Genomic DNA, 24,329 nt, shown 5'->3' with positions numbered 1-24,329 from the left:
TTATCATAAGAGACTTCGTACAAGGCAATGAATGTAAATGTTGAACTCTTAAAATGTTTTTTTCTTTGTCTTGTGTTTTGTGTACAGAAAACAGATTTATTTATGGAGGGTTTTATTTAAATTTACCAGAAGGAGTTTTCAATGTCAGCATTTTGTTGCAGTCAGTAAGTATTACAACAAAGTATAGTCAACAGAGGGATTTCACTTAAAATAATTTATGTTCAGGTGATGTATTGAGACTTGTTATTGTTTCCACCCTGAAATTAATACTTTTTTGGCAATAACCGTAATAAAAAAATATTTAGTGATGAAAAGTCTTTATTTTATCCTATTTAACTAAATGTTGTGGAATCTCTATGAAGCAGTGTAGTGATCATTTGTCAAATGAAATCAAATAAATGAATCAAACTTAACTCCAAAGTAATCACCAAGATACACCATGGGTTGTGGTTTATGCAGATAAAGGATTGAGTCCAAGCCAGATGACATGTTTGGTGAGCTTTATTAAAGGGTTTGCAGGCAAACAAACAATTTTGCATCTCCTGCTCCTTGTGCCCAACTGGCTTGACAAAACTGGTAAAAAAAAACCCCATAGGCCCACCCAGGTGCATTCTGGGCTGACACAACTAAAGCCCTTTTATCCCCTAGGTGCACATGGCCTAACCCAATAGAAAAGAAATACTAACCAATCAAATTAGAAGAATAATAAAAAAAGATATTCTAATTAACATAAATGAACAAAAAAGACAAAAAAATAAACTACTTAACAAATAAACTAAATTTTAACATTACACAAACGCAAATAAACAAATAGCTCATACAAGCAGTTTAGTTTTTTCCTTTCTATCCAAGCAAGTTTCTAAAAATACAACTAAGAAAAAATACATTTAAAACAGACACCAAAAACATACTGACTGAAGTTTTATTTCTTAAACACTAGTATAAAGTACTTAATGGTATACATAGTAATGGTTCATATACTGTAGCACTGGCTTTCTTTTCCTTTTTGTAGCCCTTGCCATCCTCATTGTGTTTGCTTTTAGATGCCCATCTAATCAGCAGTCACACAGAGATTATAATAAAAAACACTGCAAGTATTCTGACCATTTGTCTTTGGTCACAGTGGCACAAAACAAGTGAGCATTTCAAGTTATAATGGATGATAAAACTATAAACCCCTGTTAAAACTATAGATTTTTTTTTAGATTTTTTATAGATTAAACTATAGACTAAAAATTAATTTTGTCTATTTTCATTGAACTATGTTCGGACCACTATATACTTGCGTTTTGGATCCTCCAGGGTCAGTTGGACCCGGCCACATTTAGTGGGGCAATAGGTCACACATTTTCAACGCAATGAACATACCTACAGGCACAAAGATTCACACATAAAATGTCCACTAACACATGCACCCAAAACACACACTCACACACCACACACACACACACACACACATGCACACACACAAATAGGGCATTGCAATTCATTAGGCCTCCAGGAAAAAAAAAAGATACATATTTGTAAATATTTCACACTTTTGATATGCCTTTGCCTAGCAGAGGGCAAAATATGATCTACCGAAATGATGCTACACACAGGCACACACAATTGTAACAAATGTAAGGCTGATCACACAGAATGGTGATAATTGTATAATTTTTGATTTATAAGCATTCAAGTCAATTTGACCTGGAAAAAAACAGGTTTTATTATTTGCTGACATTAAAAATAGTCAAAATGGTTTCAAAACAATCTCCTGGCTTTGAAATATACCAGCCTGTAATTGTGCATCAACTTTCGTGCCTCTGTAGTAAAAATAATTCAAAATTTCTGTTGTTTTTTTTACTAAAAAATGAGGCATGTTTGTATATAAATAAGGTTTATTATACCAAATATTAATTTTTTTTGCAAAATATATGTTAATATGTTGGAAACAAGTTAGACTAACAAAAGGCTATCATATATACTTCATTTTTTATAAGCAGTTAAAACAGACAAGGTCAAGTTGACTCGGCGCTCCTAATTTGCATAGGAATTCAGGTAAGGAAAACAGGAGGGTTAATGTAAACATTAAGGCTACACATATCCACATGAACCTTTCTCAGTTTATAGATTGAGATAATGCTATTAAATTATGCAATGTAGAAGATATGTCAATATGTGGTGCAACTTGCATAACATCAAACCACTGGAGTGCAAAATAATGCAATAAATGCATTTATGATGCTGTTCTACATACAAGATATACTCTTAACTGTTAGGAAATACTGTATAACAAATTAAAAACCCAATCATAAAAATGTATATCAAACATCTTAATGTCTATACAATTAAAATTGGGAGGATCAATCCAGACTCAATTCATCCACTAAGTGAGGCTGTTTCTCCTTAAGGACTTTATAGGCTTCTGCTTTCACAACTCCTGTATTGAGGGAACTGTACAGGAGCCTCATTTGCTCACATGATGTTGATGCTGCATGAATTTTATTGTACTTTTCATCACTAATCATCATCTTGCTTTTTAAACAGTCTGCTATCTCCATTACCGAAGAAACTCTCTGAATGAGATGTTCCCTGTGTCGATCCATAAAGTCAGCACCTAAAATGCAAATGTAAAGGTTACACATTTTAATAATGTTAATAATGTATTATTTTTGTGTGTTTTTAGAAATGTTCCATGTTACATTTGCAGGACAATTTAATGTGTAAGACAGCTGAGTGTCCTAATTACAGTGGGAAACTTAAAACTAAAATTTACATGCAACCTTACCTGTGGTATCTGATGTGGGTGTGGGTGTGGCTGCATCTGTACCTGTTTTGGCAAGTGAGATAATAAGACTTTAACAATACCTAATTAATGCACACCTAGAGCAAAAATAAAGTATTTAGTAACTGTGAAACCACTTGACTTGACTGCCATTGATACCTTATATACACACTAACAAGCCAGAAACCAACATTTAATCAACCATTTTTTTATTCAGTTACTCACCCAAAACGGATTACACTTAGGTCCTGTTTACTCTTGATTCCACAAAAATCCAAAATAACAGCAAATAATTACCCTCATCATGAATTCTTTTATCCTTGAAATAGCCCAATATTCCTAATTACCCATATTTTATATATCCTGGTAGTTTCTTTATATATGTGGTAATATAAAAACATCTGCTTACCTGCAAGCAAGACCAAACGGGGCTCCCAAACTTCCTGGTCATTTTCATCCAAAAGACCTACAGTGACTTCATCAACCTCAGTTTTACAAAACATCTCAAATGTAGGATGATAGTTTGGGCCATAGTCACATTCAAACTTCACAATCTAAGGAAATAGGTAACGCAGAGTTTATTTCAGAATGAATGTCAACCAAGGTCAACTATGATTCATAATACTATGAGCTGTACCCTACCGTGGGTTGTAATACATATTCATGGTCAGTATCTTTACAACATGGCCTGTATTTTTTGCCAGAAGTCAGTTCACAGTTGGAGCTTGTATCAATGTACGTCATGCTCCTATGCCGTTTGTGCACCTTGAAGGGAAACCAAATGAAATAGTGTTCACTTTAAAAGCTAAAATCTAGAAATAGATTTTTGGAAAAACAGCAGTACATATTTTAGTCACTTCCCATGATGACAAAACCATGTAAAGGATAATAAAATAAATATTTAGCACTATTTATTAAAGCTGATTACCTCTGGTACTGGCACATTGCCTGGCAAAAGATGCATATGCAGTTTACTCTTCCTGGAATTTCCACATACTTTTTTATAGAACAAAATCACTTGGGCTGTGACGGGATATTCTCGGAAAAAAGGAAAATATTTCAAGAGGCCGTATAAGGAGAGACCTTGAATGTCTATGATGACATGTGTGTTTGTTACTTTTAGTGGCTGAATAAGTTCCACATTACCACCAGTCACATGTGCTGCACTCAATTTAACCTCATCTGTGCCTGTAACATATAAAGAAACAGAACCAGGCATGATAGATAATAATGACAACATGATTTGGATAATATTTTACCCCAGTAGTTTACAAATACATTTTCTGACAATGGGGGATCTGGTATACTAGATTTATTATTGTATGCACTTTATTGCATTTCATAATTACAGTTGAGTTACTTTCAATGTGCAAATTTGTAATCAGGCCTCAGATGCTACTGATAACCAAACTATTTAGAAAGCGCTATTTAGAGAGTTACACATACAGGACAGAGTTTGCCACTCTCTGACAGTTTGATGTAATTACAATACTGTATGTCCACACTGAGGGTTTTTGTTTGTTTGTTTGTTGAAGATAGCATCATATTCTGAGACAGTGCATACCTCAACGACCAAATATTTTAAAGGCCAAAGCTTTATCTTTCAACAGTCCAGGAAAGGCAAATTCTTCTAACAAATACTTTGATATTATTTTCTTCATTTGTCAAATCTAAAAAGCTATGGTATAATAACATAGTTTATATCTCACATATAATCATTCTCATGAACTGACTTTACAGCAGTAAAAATATTAGTTATGAAATATTAGTTTGGATGTACTGGATTTTTTTGCCTGTTTAGGTTTTTGATTACAAACCAATCTATGTACAGTGTATGTATTCTTTATCATTTCAAATTATGTCATTCAAAGTAACATTTAATACATCACTGCAAAATGTCATACAGTATTCACAAACAATTAATGTTAGTGAGCAGATTTCACTTTTATTAAGCTGCTTATAAAAATCTTTCATATTTTTCCATAAATTTATAAAAGATAGCTATGAGTCAACTTACAGATCTCACAATGTGGTAGATGCAGATGACGGATAGAGCCTTCATGGCAGGAGATACTGTAGAAAGGTCCTGCAGGCTGCAGTTGTCTTAGTCCATCCAAGTAACCGCTGTCCCAGGACACTATTCTGTACAGCACTTCCCCTTTCCCATCCATCTCAAACACAAGATTGGTCAATTTGCACATAAACTGACCAGCATGATGGCAGAGGAACCTCAAAATAATAGGAAAATAATAGGAATAAGATGTCCTGCTATAATATTGTCAGCAATCAATAGTTTGTTTTAGGGGTGGACAAAAAACTTTTCCTCTCAGAATAGTGGAGCCTGCTATGCCACCAGGTACACTACTGCTACTGGTATGTTTTGCAAGCATGTATGGGTATGAGGTCCAAACATTTTGAATTGTACCGCAGCAGGCAGTGGATTCGATTTTCAATATACATACAAATAACCTCTTTTGGATTTGCAGTAATGACTAGTGTTTTTTTTTTTGTGGGCACTATAAATAAAAACCTAAAAGCTTGGACATGAAATCGATTTCTTCTGAATGACTTACTACCCTTGGAAATAAAGAAGCATGTTACCTATATTCATCTTTGTTCTTATTCCCAGCATAGTTTTCAACTAGTTCTGGAATGAAGACCTCCAAAGTCTGTGAAAAAAGAAGTAGACCACGTGTGGATAGTCTCACATATTATGCACACATGCATGCACTCATATATATATATAAATATATATATATATATATATATATATATATATATATATATATATATATATATATATATATAAATATATAAATATATATATATATATATATATATATATATATATATATATATATATAAATATTCTGAAATCAACATCTTCAGAGATTTTCTATGGTATGGCTAGGTGACGGTGCTGGCCACTGTAGAATCGTCTGGGACCTGCAACTAAACCTTTGGTGGAATGTGAGGTATGGATATGATTATTGTCCTGTTGGAAGAACCAGTGGCGCCCAAGCTTCAGCTTCCTCACAGACAGCATGAGGTGTCTTCTAGGATTTCCTGATACTTTAAAAAAAGAATCAATTTTGCCTTCTACAATCTCCAGAGCATCACAGAGTCAGCACCATGCTTGACTATAGGCAGAGTGTTCTTTTCATCATCCGCTTAATTCTTCTTCCTTCAGCACATCACTGATCCATCAGGCCGAAAAGTTCTAGTTTTTGCCACAGAACAGAATCCCAAAATGTCTAGGACTGGTTCTGGTTCTTAGAAATCTGGTGACGTAGTGTAACCAATGTTCCTTTACGTCTGAACTTGCAAACTATGTCTCTAGATCTATGTCTCAGAGACGCTTCGAAAAGTGTCAGTGTGTATCCTATTCTTGAAGATGTTTGTTGCAGTGTACACTAAACTATTCTCATGATGCTCAGATATCTACGTCTATGTGATATCTATATCACAGTCTAATCTATTTAATCTGATCAATAAATATATTATTTATTCAGCATCAAGACACTATCACTATCAGAAAAAGGGGTTAATACTTGAGGTTCCCTACACATTCACTCTGTGAAGTTATCGAAAACAGTGTGAAACATTTATGCACGATGCCAAATGTAAATTGTTTCAAGTACAAAATGTGGAAAGTAACTTTCTCTGGTTAAAACTTTTGAGTGAGGAGGAACAGGAGGAGCACTGACATAGTCCTACAAAATGGCATTCAGCAGGCTACTTTATAGAACGGGGCACAGAAGCCTTTATTATCACCACACATACTGTACATTACAGCACAGTGGAATTCTTTTCCTCACATACCCCAAATAACGAGGTTGGGGTCAGAGTGCAGGGGCAGCTATGATACAGCGCCCCTTGAGCAGGGAGGGTTGAGGGCCTTGCTCAAGGGCCCAGCAGTGGCAGCTTGGCTGTGCTGGGCCTTGAACCCCGATCTTCCGATCAACAACCCAAAGTTGTTGTTCATGTTATGTGTTTATGTTTATACTTATATAAAGTGTTATTTGAGTGACAAGTGATTTAAGTATTAAAGTACAAAAAAATGAGCCTTTACCTGAATTCCTAAATCTCCTGTGTAAAACAACAGAGGAAACATTTTAGATAAAACACAAGGAGAAAAATCTGTGTATACAAATAAAAATGCCTCAGAGTTAAATCTGAAATTACTGTAAACTGACCTCTGACTAATTGTTCCATTGAATAGGATTATTCATTAAGTGTCAGTCAGCTACTTAGCTCTCAGTATGTGTATGTCAGATTTCTGTGCCTGCAAAACTACTGTTCTGTCTGCAATCACAATCTGTTGTGTTCACTACACTATAATCATGATGTTCATACAGTATATCTATATGGTTTAATGTATTCCAACTGTACAAAATCTATATTATTCATGCATTATCAAGACATCACTAGCGTAGAAAAGGGGTTTATACTCACCACTTATTTTAGTCTGTGAAAGTAAATAAAACAGTGCGAAGATTTTATGAAAAGTGTTTTATACATATAGTTTATAAAACATCATCCTTTACCATTTGTGTGATGTTGAGTTATCTACTTACCTTTGAGAGAAGATCTGTGTAAAGCAACAGAGAGAAAAGTAAGGTTAGATAAAATACAGTGAGAAAAACCTATGATTTACAGTCATAATAGGTGTTTAAGGTTATAGGTTAGGAAAATAAGTGACTGTGTTGCTCTGGAAAATTATTGTGTTGGCCTGAGTGGTTGCTGGTGGCAGTTGGGTTGTGCAGTCAGTGGACCTGGACACAGGGAAAGACGAATCTGGGCAAGGCAGTTTCAGGGAGTGTCATTGCCATCTGAGAGTAAAAGTGACAAAACGCTCCACAAGTAGGGAGCCAAAGCATGTTCAATCCATTGTAGTCTGCATGTACATTTACTCTGAGTGTTCTCCACAATTGTAGAGGCCCATGACATCAGCAATTGGCCACCAGACATTTGTAGTCGAGCGTCCCCTTGAAGTCGAGCGTTTCCTTTTTGTGTGTAGATCTCTGGGCTGCAGTCACAACACCCACCTTAGCTATGAGCCAGCTATAGTTCTGGGTTTGGTCATTGCACTCCACAGGAGTGGCCGTCAGCAGGGCCGTCAGCTTTGCCCTGCTGAGCCCCCACCCAGGGTTCCAACAAGAAACGAGAAGTCCTGAGCTCTTTGATGGCCCATTTAATGGCTAGGTTTCTTTCCTGACAGCGGCATAGCGGTTTTTGGAGAGGGTCAGCTCCCTACTGTTATACAGGACTGGGTTCTCTTTACTGCTAATGTCTTGAGAGAATGTGGCACCAAGCCCCTTTCCAGAGGTGTCTGTTTGAATAAATGGAATTTGGTGGAATTTTTTTATGGTTTGCACAAAACCATCAACCTTGTTAGGACCCTCTTTAAATCATGGATTGCCTCCTTTGTCTCTTCATTCTACTGCACCCAGTCTGTTTGGCCTTTCTTAGCTAGGTCTGAGAGGGGAAGTTTGGGAGGTGAAATTTGGGTCAAAGCATCTGTAGTGCCTGGCTAGTTTTTGGAAGATAGACCAGGTATTGCCCCTCAGTCCAGGTGGAACTTACTCAGGTTGGTCATCAGACCGGGCTTCCAGAGTTGTTTCAGGAACTTCAAATGGTGGCACATACAGTGGTGTGAAAAAGTGTTTGCCTCCTTCATGATTTTTCATTTTTTTGCACGTTTGTCACACTTTAATGTTTCAGATCATCAAATAAATTTAAATATTAGTCAAAGATAACAAGTAAACACAACATGCAGTTTTTAAATGACGGTTTTTATTATTTTTAATATATAATATAATATAATATAATATATAATTTTAATATTATTATTAACAAAATCCAAACCCACATGGCCCTGTGTGGAAAAAGTGTTTGCCCCCCTGTTAAAACATAACTGTGGATTATCACACCTGAGTTCAGTGTCTATAGCCACACTCACACAAGACCTGACTGACAAAGTAAAGTAGACCAAACGATCCTCAAAAGCTACACGTCATGCCGAGATCCGAAGAAACTCAGGAATGAGTTTTGGACTTTTTCAAATGAGAAAGAAAGCAATTGAGATCTATTAGTCTGGAAAAGGTTATAAAGCCATTTCTAAAGCTTTGGGACTCCAGCAAACCACATTGAGAGACATTATCCACAAATGGTGAAAACATGAAACAGCGGTGAACCTTCCCAGAAGTGGCCGGCCAACCAAAATTACCCCAAACAACAACTCATTCAAGATGTCACAAAAGACCCCACGACAAAATCCGGGTCTCACTTGCCTCAGTTAAGGTCAGTGTTCATGACTCCACCATACGAAAGAGACTGGGCCAATATGGTTCCAAGTCAAAAAAACCCTGCTGAGCAAAAAATACATAAAGGCTCTTCTCAGTTTTGCCAGAAAATATCTTGATGATCCCCAAGACTTTTGGGAAAATACTCTGTGGACTGATGAGACAAAAGTTTAACATTTTTAAAGGTGTGTGTCCCATTACATGTGGCATAAAAGTAACACTGCATTTCAGAAAAAGAACATCATACTAAGAGTAAAATATGGTGGTGGAAGTGTGATGGTCTGGGGCTGTTTTGCTGCTTCAAGACCTAGAAGACTTGCCATGATAAATGGAACCATCAACTCTGCTGTCTACCAAAAAATCCTGAAGGACAATGTGCCGCCATCTGTTCGCGATCTTGGGTTCTGCAGCAGGACAATGATCCAAAACACACCAGCAAGTCCACCTCTGAATGGCTGAAGAAAAAAATTTGGACTTTGGAGAGGCCGAGTCAAAGTCCTGACCTGAATCCTATTGAGATGCTGTGGCAGGACCTTAAAAAGGCGGATCATGCTTGAAAACCCTCCGACGTGGCTGAATAACAATTCTGCAAAGATGAATGGACCAAAATTCCTCCATAGTGCTGTAACAGACTTATTGCCAGTTATCACAAATGCTTGATTGCAGTTCTTGCTGCTAAGGGTGGCCCAACCAGTTATTAGGTTTAGGGGACAAACACTTTTTCACACACATAAATTTGTTTGATGATCTAAAACATTAAAGTGTGAAAAACATGCAAAAAAATGTAAAACCAGGAAGGGGCAAACAATTTTTCACACCACTGTATGTTCTGACCAGGTGGAGGAGTGTATGATGGTATTGTCCGTGTAGGCAGCAGCGAAGAGGCAGTGTGGGTGCAAGACAATGTACATCAACTGGACCACTACTCCCAGTTGGGTCTTCACATGTTGCTGGACCATGTGTGTCAGGCCAAGGACTGTGGACAAAACATACATTAACTGGTCCACTAGCTCTGTCAACTCACAGTTGTGCAGGTGTTTGCTGACCAGACTGCTGCAATCAATAGTTGACTGACAATTTATTCTCCCAAAGATTATAAAAATGGTCCTTGCAAATGTGTAAAGAATTTGCAGATGGAGCTCAGGAACAGAAGGAGTACTTGGTCACTGGTGGTAACTCAAGAGACCAAGCTTGCCAGTTGTAGGCCTGCTGTTGTTCGGTTTGGGCTTCTTTCATGTGCCAAACGGGCCACTTGCTTAATCAGCTCCTCTACCCCTCAGGGGATTTGCGCATATTCAACCAATTGGAACAGTGTGTGGTACTCTACCATATCCGTGATGGGTGACAGTTCACTGTGGGCCAGGACCTCTTTTTTGACAAGCTTAAAGTTGGCAAGAGCACAATAGAGAAATGTCATGGGGATCTGGTGTGTTCAGATTCTGGAGGCCTAGCAGCTCTTCAGTCACTATGGAGTCGAAGGGCTAGCTCCTATGTCAAAGACTGCTGCTGGAGACTACTCTCAAAAGATGTTGTACAATCTGCTCCATGGGTCAGGAGGAAGCCAGGGCTGAGTTCATGCCTGCATTCTCCACCAGTGTAGAAGCTCAGGGCTGCAAGTGGCTGAAGACATGGGACAGACCATATCATTGCCAGCAAGAGTTTATTTTCTTACTGGCAAAGAACAGAAAAGGAGAGGGGAAAACGTAGAGAAAGTGGGAAGCGATGGTATACTGTCGCTGCTATCGGTGAGTGAGACAAAAGCATTAGTGGCAAGCCAAATCATGCTTACTTCTTTGCAGCCGGTGTGCTCTTCTATACTTTGCAGTTTTCTGAATGACAGTTTTACCATTTTACTACTAATTTCTTTGGTATGGGCACAGTGGTGGACACTTTAAAACGTGGCGACTACAGACAGGGAGATGTTGCACTTGTCCATGAAAAAAACAGCTAACCGGCCTTTGGGAATGCTGTCTGGGCCTGTGTCCTTTCAAATATTCACCTGTCAAAAGAAACATCTCATATCCTCCACAGAGCAGGTGCTAACCTCTGCAGTATGGGCCAAAGGAGCTCTCTGTAAAGTGCAGGATTGTTCATCTCGAAGCAACTATTTAAAAGTATTAGGCTCATCTGGTAGACAGGTTGCATGTAAATAGTGGAGCATTTATTTCCCATAAAGTCTGTGATGTCTATTCCATGCATCACAGCTAATTCCATGTCTCTTGGTGGTTTTTACAGTGAAGTAAACATTGCTGTTTAGGGTAGATTCAAAATGTTTTGTTTGCACACAAAGACGTCTTTGCATTTTCTGATGAAATATGTTATGGTATCTGAGTAACCCTTGACAGCATCATCAGAGTGGACTAAAAAAAATTTTGATCATTTTGAGAGTAGATGCTTCCTGTTTCAGCTTCCAGAAGAATAAAAGAATGTTCTAACTTGCCAAAAAGGAGGTGTGGGAGGGATTTGTAGAAGAGAGAGTAGCAACAGTCCAAAAAGCGGTCCCCATATTCCAACAAATTCTCTCAGTAACCACTATGATCGAGACAGAAGAACAATGTATTCTAAATCATGGGAGCAAAAGGACTTGATATAGTGTATGTTCTTCAAAAACATAAAACATACACCACCTAGTCAGGTCTTTTCCCTGTCTGTCTGTATGCAGACACCAAGGATTCTGTGAGGCAGTAATCCTTTGTCACTGTGAGACAAGATACTGTATGCACTCTCAAATTGCAAAGCTTTTTGTCCAAGATCCAGAACATTTGACAGTAGTTTGCTGGGTAATGGGGTACAGTTAGCTCTCCTTCCTCTTTTCTGGATATGCTCCTGTAGTCACGGGTGGGCAGCTCGCTACAGTGTTTATAATCATATGGTCAGCATAGAGGAAAGTAAGGTTTGCAGTGTGTGTCTGAAGAGATGATTTTTTAAAGTGTCATAGACAATGAGGCTGATGGCAAACAATATAGGAAACATAATACAGTCAACACAAACAAAAAACATTTTAATTGTATGCTTCCTAGAATGTTTTATAGTTTTCAGTGCATTAACAAATATCTGTAATCAAATATTAGATAAAACACTAAATATAAAATCATCAGAATACCACAGCAGCTTGATCCCTGATGTTTCAGTGTAACTACTCACAGTAACATTTAGTGTTTAATTTAAATTCCTCTCTAATGTATTAAAAAATTTTATACTCACCAGACAGTTCATCCTGTGAAAGTAAATAATACAACGTAAACATTTTAGGAATGATATTAAAAGTGAATTTTATCAAGTGAAAATGGGGAAGTAGCCATTACTCTGGCTATAAAAACAGCTGATGTGTGTCTACTACACACTACAAAACAATCAGTCATTGCACACAGTAAATCTGTATAGTGTAGCATTGTGCTAATATATTGCTAGGAATATTTAAGAAATCTAAATATCTTGATTTATTAGAATATGCAATTTTCAGATATATGCATGTATTTACCAATATAAAGTATTGGCGTACATTTGTTATGCAGAGCAAGTGATGGCAATTACAGCCTACATGCATAGAAATATCTTAAAGCTGTGATTTATGTTTATTGTGTAACATTCTGATGGAGTCTGTCAGTGGTGTGTGTTATATGCTGCGTGTTTGTTGTGTCTTTTACTCAACATTATTAAACTGCAGTGAGTTTTTTCACGAGTTTTCATGCTTGTCTCGGCATTTTAATTATACTGTTTTTTTATTTTCTCTTTTTAGTTAATATTTGTAATATTAATGTTTTACATTGTCACTTTAGCTTTTTAAATTCTTTGCTTTTCTGTCCCAGTTAATTTTATTTCTCTTCTTTGGGAGACGATTGTTTGTTTCCTGTTTTCAAACACTTTCAGATCTTTCTAATATTCCTATCCAATCCAAGTCAAAGGTAAACATTAATTATTGTCCAGTGTGTGAGCTGCAGCATGTTTAGTCATTCTTCCTCCATCATTAGCATTAATTTTACTTGTGATACGTGTATTTTAGTTAGCTGTCTGACGGAGAAGATTTCAGCTTTAGAGGTGTGCATCCAGACACTAGAGGGGGATAGCGAAAGTGTAGTGTAGTTTCTGTAGGGGGAAATCTGGATGCCTTAGGCGGAGATAGAAACCCTGCCAGGGGTTGATCTACATGGTCAGCCAGTGCCTCATGGGATTGTTGTGGATGGAGCCGCCCAGAGACTGTCATGCCTGCTTTGAACCAATGTTGTGTCAGTCAGCTGTATGGTCTGGTGTTTATCAGCAATCAGGTCTGTGATGAACTCAGCGTTTACAATGACCCAGTAGTTCCTCAGGAGGTCTCGGTGGCACAATTATAAACTGTTGTAGAAAGGACATTATTTACATTTATATTATTATCTGTAGAGTGAGGATGGGTTGCCTTCTGAGCCTGGATCCTCTCATGGTTTCTGCTTCATGTCATCTCAGGGAGCTTTTCCTTGACACCGTCGCCTCCGGCTTGCTCAGTAGTTACAGTTGAGGCCAAAATTATTAGCCCCCCAGAAATTTTGGAACATTTTCCTAAAGATCTTTCAGATGTTTGCAGCATTGGTAAAACTTGATATAATCAAACATTTAGTAGCTTTTGGTACATTTTTGAATATAAAAATACATTCATGTATATGGCCTGCTTTATATCAAATATAGTGAAAATGCGGTGGTCAAAAATATTAGCCCTCATGTGAATTTTTGCTTTCAAAACACACCTAATTAATCAATAAGCTTTCAAAAAACACCTGTGCAGTCAATTGGCTTCCTAATAACACCTGAGCATTCAATCAGCATAAAAGGACTCCAAGGAACAGGGCACTTGAACACATTATTGGGAGAGACTACTTTTACTCACTATGCCAAAGACAAAGGAAATCAGTCTTGAGCTTAGAAAGAAGATAATGGAGGCTCATGATGAGGGGGAAGGCTATACTGCCATTTCCAAGCGTTTCACTGTGTCTAGAACCGCTGTACGTTGCATCATTGCAAAGTACGTGGTACATGGTGGTCGTAAGTGGTCGTTAGTGCAAGATTTCAAGAACTCTATAGAGAAAAATAGTCAGAGATGTCAGCAAGATGCCCCAGACATCTGCCAAGATGCTTGTTGCTGACCTGGCCTCTTCTGGAGTTGATGTTTCAAGGAACACACTTGTGAGGGCTCTTCATCGTGGTGGGCTTCAGGGCCATCGTCCCAGAAGAACCCCCTTACTCAAACAGCGGCACATCACAGCCAGACTGAGGTTTGCCCGTGAACATTTGAAAGGTAAAGATGAGTTTTCAGAGTCTGTGTTTTGGTCTGATGAGACTAAACTGGAACTGTTTGGGCACATGGATGTTGCTTATGTTTGGCGAAGAAAGGGTGAGGCCTTCAACCCTAAGAACACAGTTCCCACAGTTAAACATGGTGGTGGGAGCATCATGCTGTGGGTTTGTTTTGCAGTTTCAGGCTGTTTGGGTGCTCGGCATCATGAAAAAAGAAAATTATGTTGACATTTTGACATTTTGAGGGATAATATGTTAGGTCGTCGCTGGGTCTTCAAACAAGACAATGACCCAAAGCATACATCGAAATTGGTCCAACAGTTCCTGAAGGATACCAAAACCAAGGTCCTGGAGTGGCCCACACAGAGCCCAGACCTTAATCCTATTGAAAATCTGTGGCGAGTGCTCAAAGTGAATGTCCAGACTCGGAAACCACGTAATTTGGACCAGCTGGAGCAATTTGCAATGAAAAAATTTTTTCTGTCTAATTTCTGTCTAATTGTCTAATTTCATAAAGGGGGCTAATAATTTTGGCCTCAACTGTATATGGATAGATATATAGTATTTTACGTTAATATTCTTTAAATTAATTTTAAACTTTAATTGTGAATATTCATTTATTTATTTTTACTCTTATTTTTTCTTATTGTTATATATTTATTTATTTTTTCTCTCTCTTCTGTTTCCATACTTCTGTAAAGCTGCTTTAAAACAATCCGAATTGTTAAAAGTGCTATACAAATAAATTGAATTGAATTGAGGTTACAAACAGGTGGTTTGTGTTATATGCTGCGTGTTTGTTGTGTCTTTTACTCGACACGGTAAACGTCTCTGTACATTATTACACTGCAGTGAGGTTACACACAGGTGCATTGTGGGAAAGAAGCTGACTGATGGAAGTGGAATCTCACTTACTGATCAGACTCCTTCACATAAACATGACCTGAAAATCATCTTTATGTTTCTATTTGATTCCTGGATTAAAATGTAATATATGTGAGAAGTTTATAAAATATCAGCTTTTACTATTAGTGTGAAGTCGAGTTATTTACTTACCTCCTCTGAAGAAGCTGTTTAAAACAACAGAGAGAAGTGTAATGTTAGATAAAATACAAAGAGGGCTACTATTAGAAGAACATTTTGTACTTCTCCATGTGTTCTCGTGCTGTGATTGGTCAAGAAAGAACTTGCTTCACCTTTCTGAATATCCTGGATGTTTTCACTGAATCACTCAATCTAAATTTTCAAAACCTGAATTTTAAATACTTCTTTTTTATTATTGTCATCATGATGTCGACAAGAAAGAACTGTCATTAAGGTATTTCATGGTAATTAGTTCATGATATTAGTCTGAAAACGTTGAGTAGTAGTGAACTAAGAGGCCATTTCAATAATATTCTACACACAAGCCGAAAAAAACAAGGCCATAGTACTTTTGACTAATGGACCCTGAGTGTGACATTGTATTTAAAGAAAAAAATTTTATTTTAATAAATTTAAAAGAATAAAACTGAGTGTTGTCTATGTGTTTAAGCATATATAGTGAGAAACTATGCAAATGGATTTTATCCCTTAATAAACTTCACACTAGCTGTATAATGTGTAAATAATATGACAGCACTTCAGGCTGTAAAGATGAACAGGTGTGTTTACTTTTGTACCTCCTTCCATACTCACCAGTCAGTAGAACAGATTTCTCCATTTTCTTTCTCTCATTTTCTGTCCATTTTATGTCTCTCTGAAGAAGTGAATAAAACAGTGTGAAGGTTTTATACATGACTCCACAAATGTTTACTGTATGTAAACAATGTTTACTGTATGTATACATTTACTGTATGTAAATAAATTGTTAAATAAACATGAAGTGTTTCTCTGTTCAGACAACTGTGTGTGTGTATGTGTGTGTGTGTGTGTGTGTGTGTGTGTGTGTGTGATATTACTAACAGTACACACTGAGCTGATTGAGGTTGATTTAAACTGACATTGTATTCAGTAACACACTGAGTTTGAATGCAGCCAGCTGAAGAACACAATCATTAAACACTAAACTGAAAGAAAAAAAAGTTTTACTGTAACTTCATTTTGTTAGTGTTGTAGGTTGTCTGAATCGATCCTCAAGTTAAATTGAACACGTGTTAAACCTTTTCTGTGTCACTTTAAATGGAATTAAAGAAAAGGTTTCTTACATTTATTTTGTTTACGTTTCCACAAAGTGTTTACACTCCTAGAAATAATAATTACATCATAACAACACCAGTAATAACAGCAGATTGCTAGCAAACAGTTCAACAACTGTGTTTCTAGAACAATCCAATGTGATTTTTTTTTATCCACAGTAAACCATCACTAGGAGCCGATTGTCATGGTAACTCATTTACCCCTCACTGATCACTGGTCTAATTATAACATAATTAATTTTTTTATGCTGCTATCATCAGTAAGACATTAATGAATGTCATATTTTATAACAGTTTACTCACCTGATAAACACAGAAGTCTTTATCTACAGGAGGATGTGGGGAAAAAAGCACAATAAGTTTGTTGTGATTATTAAAAATGCATTGTAATTTTCAGTATTTCTGTATTTTATCCTGTAGTATTAGCTGTAAACATTCTTAAAAAGTCTGTTTTGATCCTGTACTGTATTGTTTCTCTTCTCTTTCTGCTCTTCAGGATCTTTCAGTATTAATGCAGTAAGAAACAAATTCCCCAGATGACTTACTTCCATTCTGTTCGAATCTCTTTCATGCAGCATTATCAAGTGTGACTCTCTAACTCACATCTCTCTGTAGTTCTGTTCACTACAGTAATGTTAGCCAATATCAGTAACTTTAATAGAGAGTTATTGTTATCAAATCACATTCAAACAAAAACCTTCAGCTTTTTCTCTCTCAGTATCAGTGTGTAGGTCAGATTTGTGTGTCTGTACAACACTAAATGACAAACTAGACACCAGCATGATGAATGTTCTGTTAGAGATCACAGTCTGTTGTGTTCACTACACTATGCTCATGATGCTCAGTGGTACATTAAGAAGTAAATACAGAATTAAATTATTATTAAATTCACTCTCACCTGTCTGTTCTGTCCTCTGTGGAGCTCCAGATTGCTCCTGTATCTGAGAATAATAAAGTTTAAATGTGTTGTGAATGAGTTTAAAGATAAATTATAAAATAAAGAAAAGAACTGTTACTTTGGTCATAAAACAGTTTCATTATCTTCCTAAACAAATCTAAGATCATAAAGGTTTAACAGTTAGCCATCAGTCAGTAAATCTACATAACATTCTGTTACACTGTGATCATCATCATCTGCTCACATCGGACAGATTCATCAGGTACAGAGACATAACTGTGGAGGGAAAAATCATGCAGCCAGAAACAAATTATTAATGTATGTGTATTTCAGTCAGGACCACTTCGTCAATGAAGGTTACGGATGGGGTGGGGACGCAGCGCTTGGGAATGAATAGAACGAGTACGTGAAGAATTTAATCGGTGCTGGCGACGGGTTCTGGCTGGAGGAGTCGGGACGGAGGAGGGTGTTGGATCGCAGCAGCGGCGATGCGTAGGAGCGTCTCGAAGGCGAGGATTTAAATGAGGGGAAATTACGGAAGTCGTGCAGGATTGGTGCGCCTCGTGGACAGCTGAAGCAGCTGATGCAGCTTACTGCGTGGCCTGCCTGAACTAACGCGATGCTTGATTTCAGTCAGGACCACTTCGTCAATGAAGGTTATTGCGAGCATACAGTTAGTGTTGGCGGGATGGTTCTGTTCTGGGAGAATTTTTTCCACGTGCCTGTCCGTGCGCATGCAACTGATGCGTGGCACCGTAGGACCACAAAACGCAATCGGGGGCGTCTCCCGGCCGAGCAAGGTGGCATGCGATGTGCGTGGCTGAGTCGGAGCTAGGTGTGGGTCGTGGGGAGAGGGAGACTAGGCACCCCTGCCGCACGATTGACAACGGGGTTGATGTCCACTAAGTTAGTGGAGACGGCGGAGGATGCATCGCCCTGGGCTGGCTTGCAGCGTGGTCACAACAAGCTTGTTGCTAAACCACACGCCCCTGCCACACAATATGACAACGAGCATGTTGTATATCCACTAAGCCATATTGGAGACGGCAGGGGAATCATCACCCAGGGCGAGCGCGGCGTGCGGCGGCGAGCACGTTGCGGAGAGCGTTTGCCGAGGCCAGAGATGCCAATCAACCTACCATGCATGTCTTTGGACCGGGGGAGGAAACCGAAGTACCCGGAGGAAACCCCCGAGGCACGGGGAGAACATGCAAACTCCACACACACAAAGCGGAGGCGAACCCTGGAGGTGTGAGGCAAACGTGCTAACCACTAAGCCACCGTGCCCCCCCTGTTGGATCGCAGCAGCGGCGATGCGTAGGAGCGGCTCGAAGGCGAGGATTTAAAGGAGGGGAAATTATGGAAGGATTGGTGCGCCTCGTGGACAGCTGATTAGTAGCTGAATAAAATTGTTCTGATATCAGAACATGTAACTATAGAACATTGTATATGGAGAACATTAATGACTCATCAGTCCATTTAGATCTTCTCCCATACTGAGGTGTAGCTCCTTATTAGTGCAGGAGAAAATAAAGTGTAGGAGAGACATTCTGATGGAGTCTGTCAGTGGTGTGTGTTATATGCTGCGTGTTTGTTGTGTCTTTTACTCAACACGGTAAACGTCTCTGTACATTATTACACTGCAGTGAGGTTACACACAGGTGCATTGTGGGAAAGAAGCTGACTGATGGAAGTGGAATCTCACTTACTGATCAGACTCCTTCACATAAACATGATCTGAAAATCATCTTTATGTTTCTATTTGATTCCTGGATTAAAATGTAATATATGTGATAAGTTTATAAAATATCAGCTTTTACTATTAGTGTGAAGTCGAGTTATTTACTTACCGCTGTGAGAAGTATCATGTAAAACAACAGAGAGAAATGTAATGTTAGATAAAATACAATGAGAAAAACTTATGATTTACAGTCAGAACAGCTGATAAACAATCTTCACTCTGTGCTTCCAAAGATGTTCAGACACAATTTTAATTATTTTAATGACAGATAGTGAATCATTATAAATAGTTCATATTAAATAATGAAAGACTTCATGAGGTGTTTTTACTCAGTGCAGTAACACAGATCTGTGATCAGCTGCTGAATAAAACACTCCATATGAAGTGAAAATGCTGAACATCAACATATTTTAACCCAATTTCTATCTGTATCAGGGAAAAATAAAGACAAGTTCTACTGTCTTCCATAAATGTCCATGTCTCCATGTTTCACAGAAGTGCTGCTTTGATTTGGATCATGAACAGTTTTCTTTTCACTTCACACTTTCCTCTTTTCATCACTCTGCTACAGCTTAGTCTTTGTCTCATCTGTCCATCATCTACTTTTTAACAAACTGGAATCTGCTCCTTTGCTCTTGAACTTTATCTGTGTGTTTATCTGTCTATTGGATAAAGACCCTGAGGTCATGCTGGTGGATTTTTGTTCTGTGTCTCAGATCTCTACAGTCTTTCTCTGAGGTTTATGTTTAATGGTTATACATGGTGTTTATTCATTGTGTAGAAAATATCGGAATAAAAGAGCAAAAGCTCTCACTTTCAACAAGAGCTAGTCTTTTCCTAGCTTTATCCGGTTAGCTCACACTGTGACTGTCTGATTCTGCAGCAGTCTGATCACCGATGTCACAGTGTAACTCTGATCATTCTGACTGCGCTCATTCAAACACAGCCTACAGAACAAACTAGCAGCCCAATATTACCTAGATTTGTGTGTTACTTTGCTTTTCACTGCTATACCTTCAGCTTTTTCTGTCTCAGTATCAGTGTGTACACTCTAAAAAATGATTCATGGGTTTAGTTTGTAAAACTTAAAATAAACAACATTTTCAGCATAAAAAAATTAAGTTTGTAATATGTACTTGTATTGGTGAGTTGATAACTCATTTTAATAAGTCTTTCAAAATTAAAATAAGAATACTGTCAACTTAATTATATATCGATTTTGAACACTTTTACCTTCACGTAACAACAGAAAAATATTAAGTTAGTGAAACTTAATATAGTTTAGTATATCTGGTGAGCATCCTTTTAAAGCAGAGTAAAGGTGGAATTTGCCCGGACGTGTTTTGCTGCCAGAGAAGGACTACTAGGATATTATATAGGTAAGTTAATATTTTTGCTTTGTTTTAATCTCAGCAGCTACCAACCTTATACACAAAAAAATCATTGACTTAAGTAAAGTTGGCCGCATATTCACAGATCGGAGTTTCCCCGAGTCAATAACTCCTGAGCTAAACGCTGTTACTACACAAAAAACACCTCTTTTCTACCGTAGTAATTTAGAGAGGCAGTGTAATGACAAGTCATGAGACTGAGGATCCATGTGCACGCTTTTAATACAAGCTCGAGGTACAATCGAGGTACAATCGAATCGGCAGTCACAATATCAAAGGTGAGGCAGAAATCAGAAACGGTAATACAGGCAGAAGGTCGGGGCAGGCGGCAGACAATAACAAAGGGGAGCAAAAACCAAAACAGAGTCAAAACCATGAATACACTGACAGACAAACGCTCAGACCGATAGCAGAGGCAAATCGAGACTTCGCAGAGAAGGGAAGTTCAAGATCCCGCCGTCACCTGGGGCTGAGTTTCCTGCAGGGGAGACGGAGTCGTATGTCGCGGGTGGAGAGCCATACCCATTGCCCTGGCTGATAGTCAGGATGTGGTCTATGCCGTCTGTCGGCTTGGCGCTTCTGGCGGCGGATGGCTCTCTGTAACTGGCGGTGTGCCACGCTCCAGGTTTCCTCGCTCTTACGGAACCAATCATCTACGGCAGGTACATCAGAGGGTTCACCGGACCAGGGGATCAGGGGAGGCTGGTATCCGAGGACACATTGAAAGGGCGTGAGACCGGTGGCTGGCTTGATGAGCGAGTTCTGTGCGTATTCTGCCCACATTAGATATTTGCTCCAGTCAGTCTGGTGATCGTGACAGTAGGAACGAAGAAAGCGAGTGAGCTCCTGGTTGAGACGTTCGGTTAGCCCATTGGATTGTGGATGGTATCCCGAGGTTAGGCTGACGTTCATATTCAGTCTTTTGAAGAAAGCTGCCCACACTCGGGAAGTGAATTGTGGGCCCCTGTCCGAGACGATGTCCTCGGGAATGCCGTAGAACCGGAACACATTACTGCACAAGGTTTCAGCTGTCTCGAAAGCCGTGGGTAGCTTGGGTAGCGCAATCAGGCGGCACGCTTTGGAGAACCGGTCTACGACTGTGAGGATGACGGTACAGTTATCGGACTTGGGCAGGTCGGTAATAAAATCGATGGCGATATGAGACCAGGGCCGTTGAGGGATGGGTAGATGTTGCAGTAAGCCTGCCGGGAGCTGATGTGATGACTTGGACGTGTTGCACACGGCACACCTCCTTACAAACTCCTGGGTGTCCTGGAACAGAGAGGGCCACCAGAAAGTGTTTCGTACCAGATGGAGCGTGGCTGATACGCCGGGATGACCGGAGCTGGGTGTAGTGTGTAACAGATGTAACAGGGCGGAGCGTAAGGTCTCGGGTACGTAGGTTTTGGTAGCGGGACAATCGTTGGGAGGTGGAGATAGCGCGTTGGCCTGGGAGATCTGGGTCATGATGTCCCATTGGATTGGAGCGATAATTCGAGTCTCGGGAATAATGGCCTCTGTCCGAGAGGGTTGGTCAGGTCCATTACTCAGGCGGGAAAGTGCGTCGGCTTTGATATTTCTCGAACCGGGTCTGTAGGTTACTGTGAAATTGAACCATGTGAAGAACATGGCCCATCGGGCCTGACGGGGATTCATCTGCTTGGCCGCGCGTAGGTATTCGAGGTTCTTATGGTCCGTAATAACCGTGAACGGCTGTTGGGCGCCCTCTAGCCAGTGTCTCCACTCCTCGAAGGCCGCTTTCATGGCCAGTAACTCACGGTCCCCCACGTCATAATTGCGTTCCGTGGTAGATAGTTTCTTAGAATAGTAAGCACATGGGAACAACTTGTTAGCCGGACCTTGTCGTTGAGAGAGCACCGCTCCGATGCCTGTGCTGGATGCGTCTACCTCTACTACGAACGGCCGAACCGGATCAGGGTGATGCAGGATGGGAGCGGTTGTGAAGCGCTCTTTCAGCAGGTGAAACGCTCGAGTTGCTTCAGGTGACCATGACAGACGGGATGAGGTTTTTTTTGTCATAGACGTGAGTGGCGCCGCGACGGTGCTGAATCCACGAATGAAGCGGCGATAGAAATTAGCGAAGCAGAGAAAGCGTTGTAATTCCTTGACAGTCTGGGGCCGGGGCCATTTTAACACTGCCTCCACCTTGGACTCGTCCATGGCGACCCCTCCAGCGGAGATGATGTAACCCAGAAAAGACGTAGAGGTTTGGTGGAACTCGCATTTCTCTGCTTTAGCATAGAGCTGATGTTGAATCAGTCTTTTCAGCACTGCACGTACATGCTGGACGTGAGCCTCCATGGTTTCAGAGTATACTAGTATGTCGTCAATGTAAATGATTACCCATCGATCCAGCATGTCTCGGAACACGTCATTGATAAAGGATTGGAACACGGATGGACTGTTAGATAGGCCGAACGGCATGACCAAGTATTCGTAATGGCCGGACTGGGTGGAGAAGGCGGTCTTCCATTCGTCCCCCTCTCTGATGCGGATCAAGTTATAAGCACTGCGTAAATCCAGTTTAGTGAAAAACCTGGCCCGGCGCAGCTGTTCCAGGGCTGAGGGGACCAGGGGGAGCGGGTAGCGGAATTTGACGGTCACGTCATTCAGAGCTCGATAGTCTATGCACGGGCGGAGGCCCCCATCCTTCTTCTTTACGAAGAAGAAGCCGGATGATGCTGGTGACACGGAGTGCCGGATGAACCCTTTTTCCAGTTCCTCCTCGATATAAGTATTCATGGCCTCGGTCTCTGGCTGAGAGAGCGGGAAGATTCTGCCTCTCGGGGGTGTGGCATTGGGAAGCAGCTCGATGCTGCAGTCACCGGGACGGTGAGGAGGAAGCTTGGTAGCCTTGACCTTGCTAAAAGCCTCTATGAGGTCATGATATTCGGCCGGGAGGTCGGGGTTGACGGGAGTGGCCAGCGCGGTGTTTGCTTGAGAGGTCTCTCCCCCCAATTTGTCTGAACGGAGAGTGTGCGGAACGTTAAAGCATACTCCGCTGCGCTGTGACTCCCCTGGGAAATATTCAGGAGACGCTCCTCTGCGCTCTCTCCTCCAGCGATGTGATCAAATACGCTGCGGAACTGGGCGAGGAAGTGGCTGAAGGAAGAGAACGCTGATCCATCCTCTCTCCATACGGCGGTGGCCCACTCCAGAGCCCTTCCGGTAAGCAGGGTGCAAACCAGGGCTATACGGCTGGCGTCGGTAGGATAAATAGCCGGTTGTTGTGTCACAAACAGCGAACACTGCATAAGGAAACCCCTGCTTCTCGCCGGGTCACCGTCGAATTTTTCCGGGAAGGCGAGCCGTGGATTAGTGGCCGCGGGGATCATGCTGGCGGTTGTGGGGATACTTTGCAGGTGCTGCAGGGCTGTGACAAGTTCTCCCGTGAGCGACGCGAGGTGAGCCAGCTGTCGGGAGTGGTCGCTGACTGGCTGAACTTGAGAGACGAGCTGTGAGGCAGCGGCTGGATCATGTGGCGGCGAAGTCTTCTGTAATGACAAGTCATGAGACTGAGGATCCATGTGCACGCTTTTAATACAAGCTCGAGGTACAGACAGGCGTAGGTCAGAATCGGCAGTCACAATATCAAAGGTGAGGCAGAAATCAGAAACGGTAATACAGGCAGAAGGTCGGGGCAGGCGGCAGACAATAACAAAGGGGAGCAAAGGGGAGCAAAAACCAAAACAGAGTCAAAACCATGAATACACTGACAGACAAACGCTCAGACCGATAGCAGAGGCAAATCGAGACTT

At 40.2% G+C, this 24,329-nt stretch overlaps 1 protein-coding gene across 2 annotated transcripts; it reads right to left on the bottom strand.

Annotated features, from left to right (window-relative positions):
• Positions 1–485: 485 nt before the first annotated feature.
• On the bottom strand, positions 486–19,301 carry LOC132841194 (uncharacterized). 2 transcript variants are annotated; one of them, XM_060863460.1, is made up of 15 exons: positions 17,419–19,301; positions 16,824–16,846; positions 16,021–16,081; positions 15,400–15,413; positions 12,280–12,292; positions 7,348–7,361; positions 7,226–7,238; positions 6,843–6,859; positions 5,372–5,439; positions 4,788–4,999; positions 3,699–3,958; positions 3,413–3,535; positions 3,180–3,324; positions 2,774–2,815; positions 486–2,602 (listed from the first exon to the last, which is right to left on the bottom strand). In XM_060863460.1, exons 3-15 carry the CDS (start codon positions 16,043–16,045, stop codon positions 2,349–2,351), a joined length of 1,200 nt encoding a protein of 399 aa, XP_060719443.1. In that variant the 5' UTR covers positions 16,046–16,081; positions 16,824–16,846; positions 17,419–19,301; the 3' UTR covers positions 486–2,348. The 2 variants fall into 2 exon arrangements, with proteins under 2 accessions (XP_060719443.1, XP_060719444.1); XM_060863461.1 differs by lacking the exons at positions 6,843–6,859; positions 7,226–7,238; positions 7,348–7,361; positions 12,280–12,292 and having other exon boundaries at positions 17,419–19,300.
• Positions 19,302–24,329: the final 5,028 nt, after the last annotated feature.

Source organism: Tachysurus vachellii, chromosome 26 (assembly GCF_030014155.1).
Source record: "Tachysurus vachellii isolate PV-2020 chromosome 26, HZAU_Pvac_v1, whole genome shotgun sequence".
Lineage (NCBI taxonomy): Eukaryota > Metazoa > Chordata > Actinopteri > Siluriformes > Bagridae > Tachysurus > Tachysurus vachellii.
This window is presented reverse-complemented; position numbering and strand designations above follow the sequence as displayed.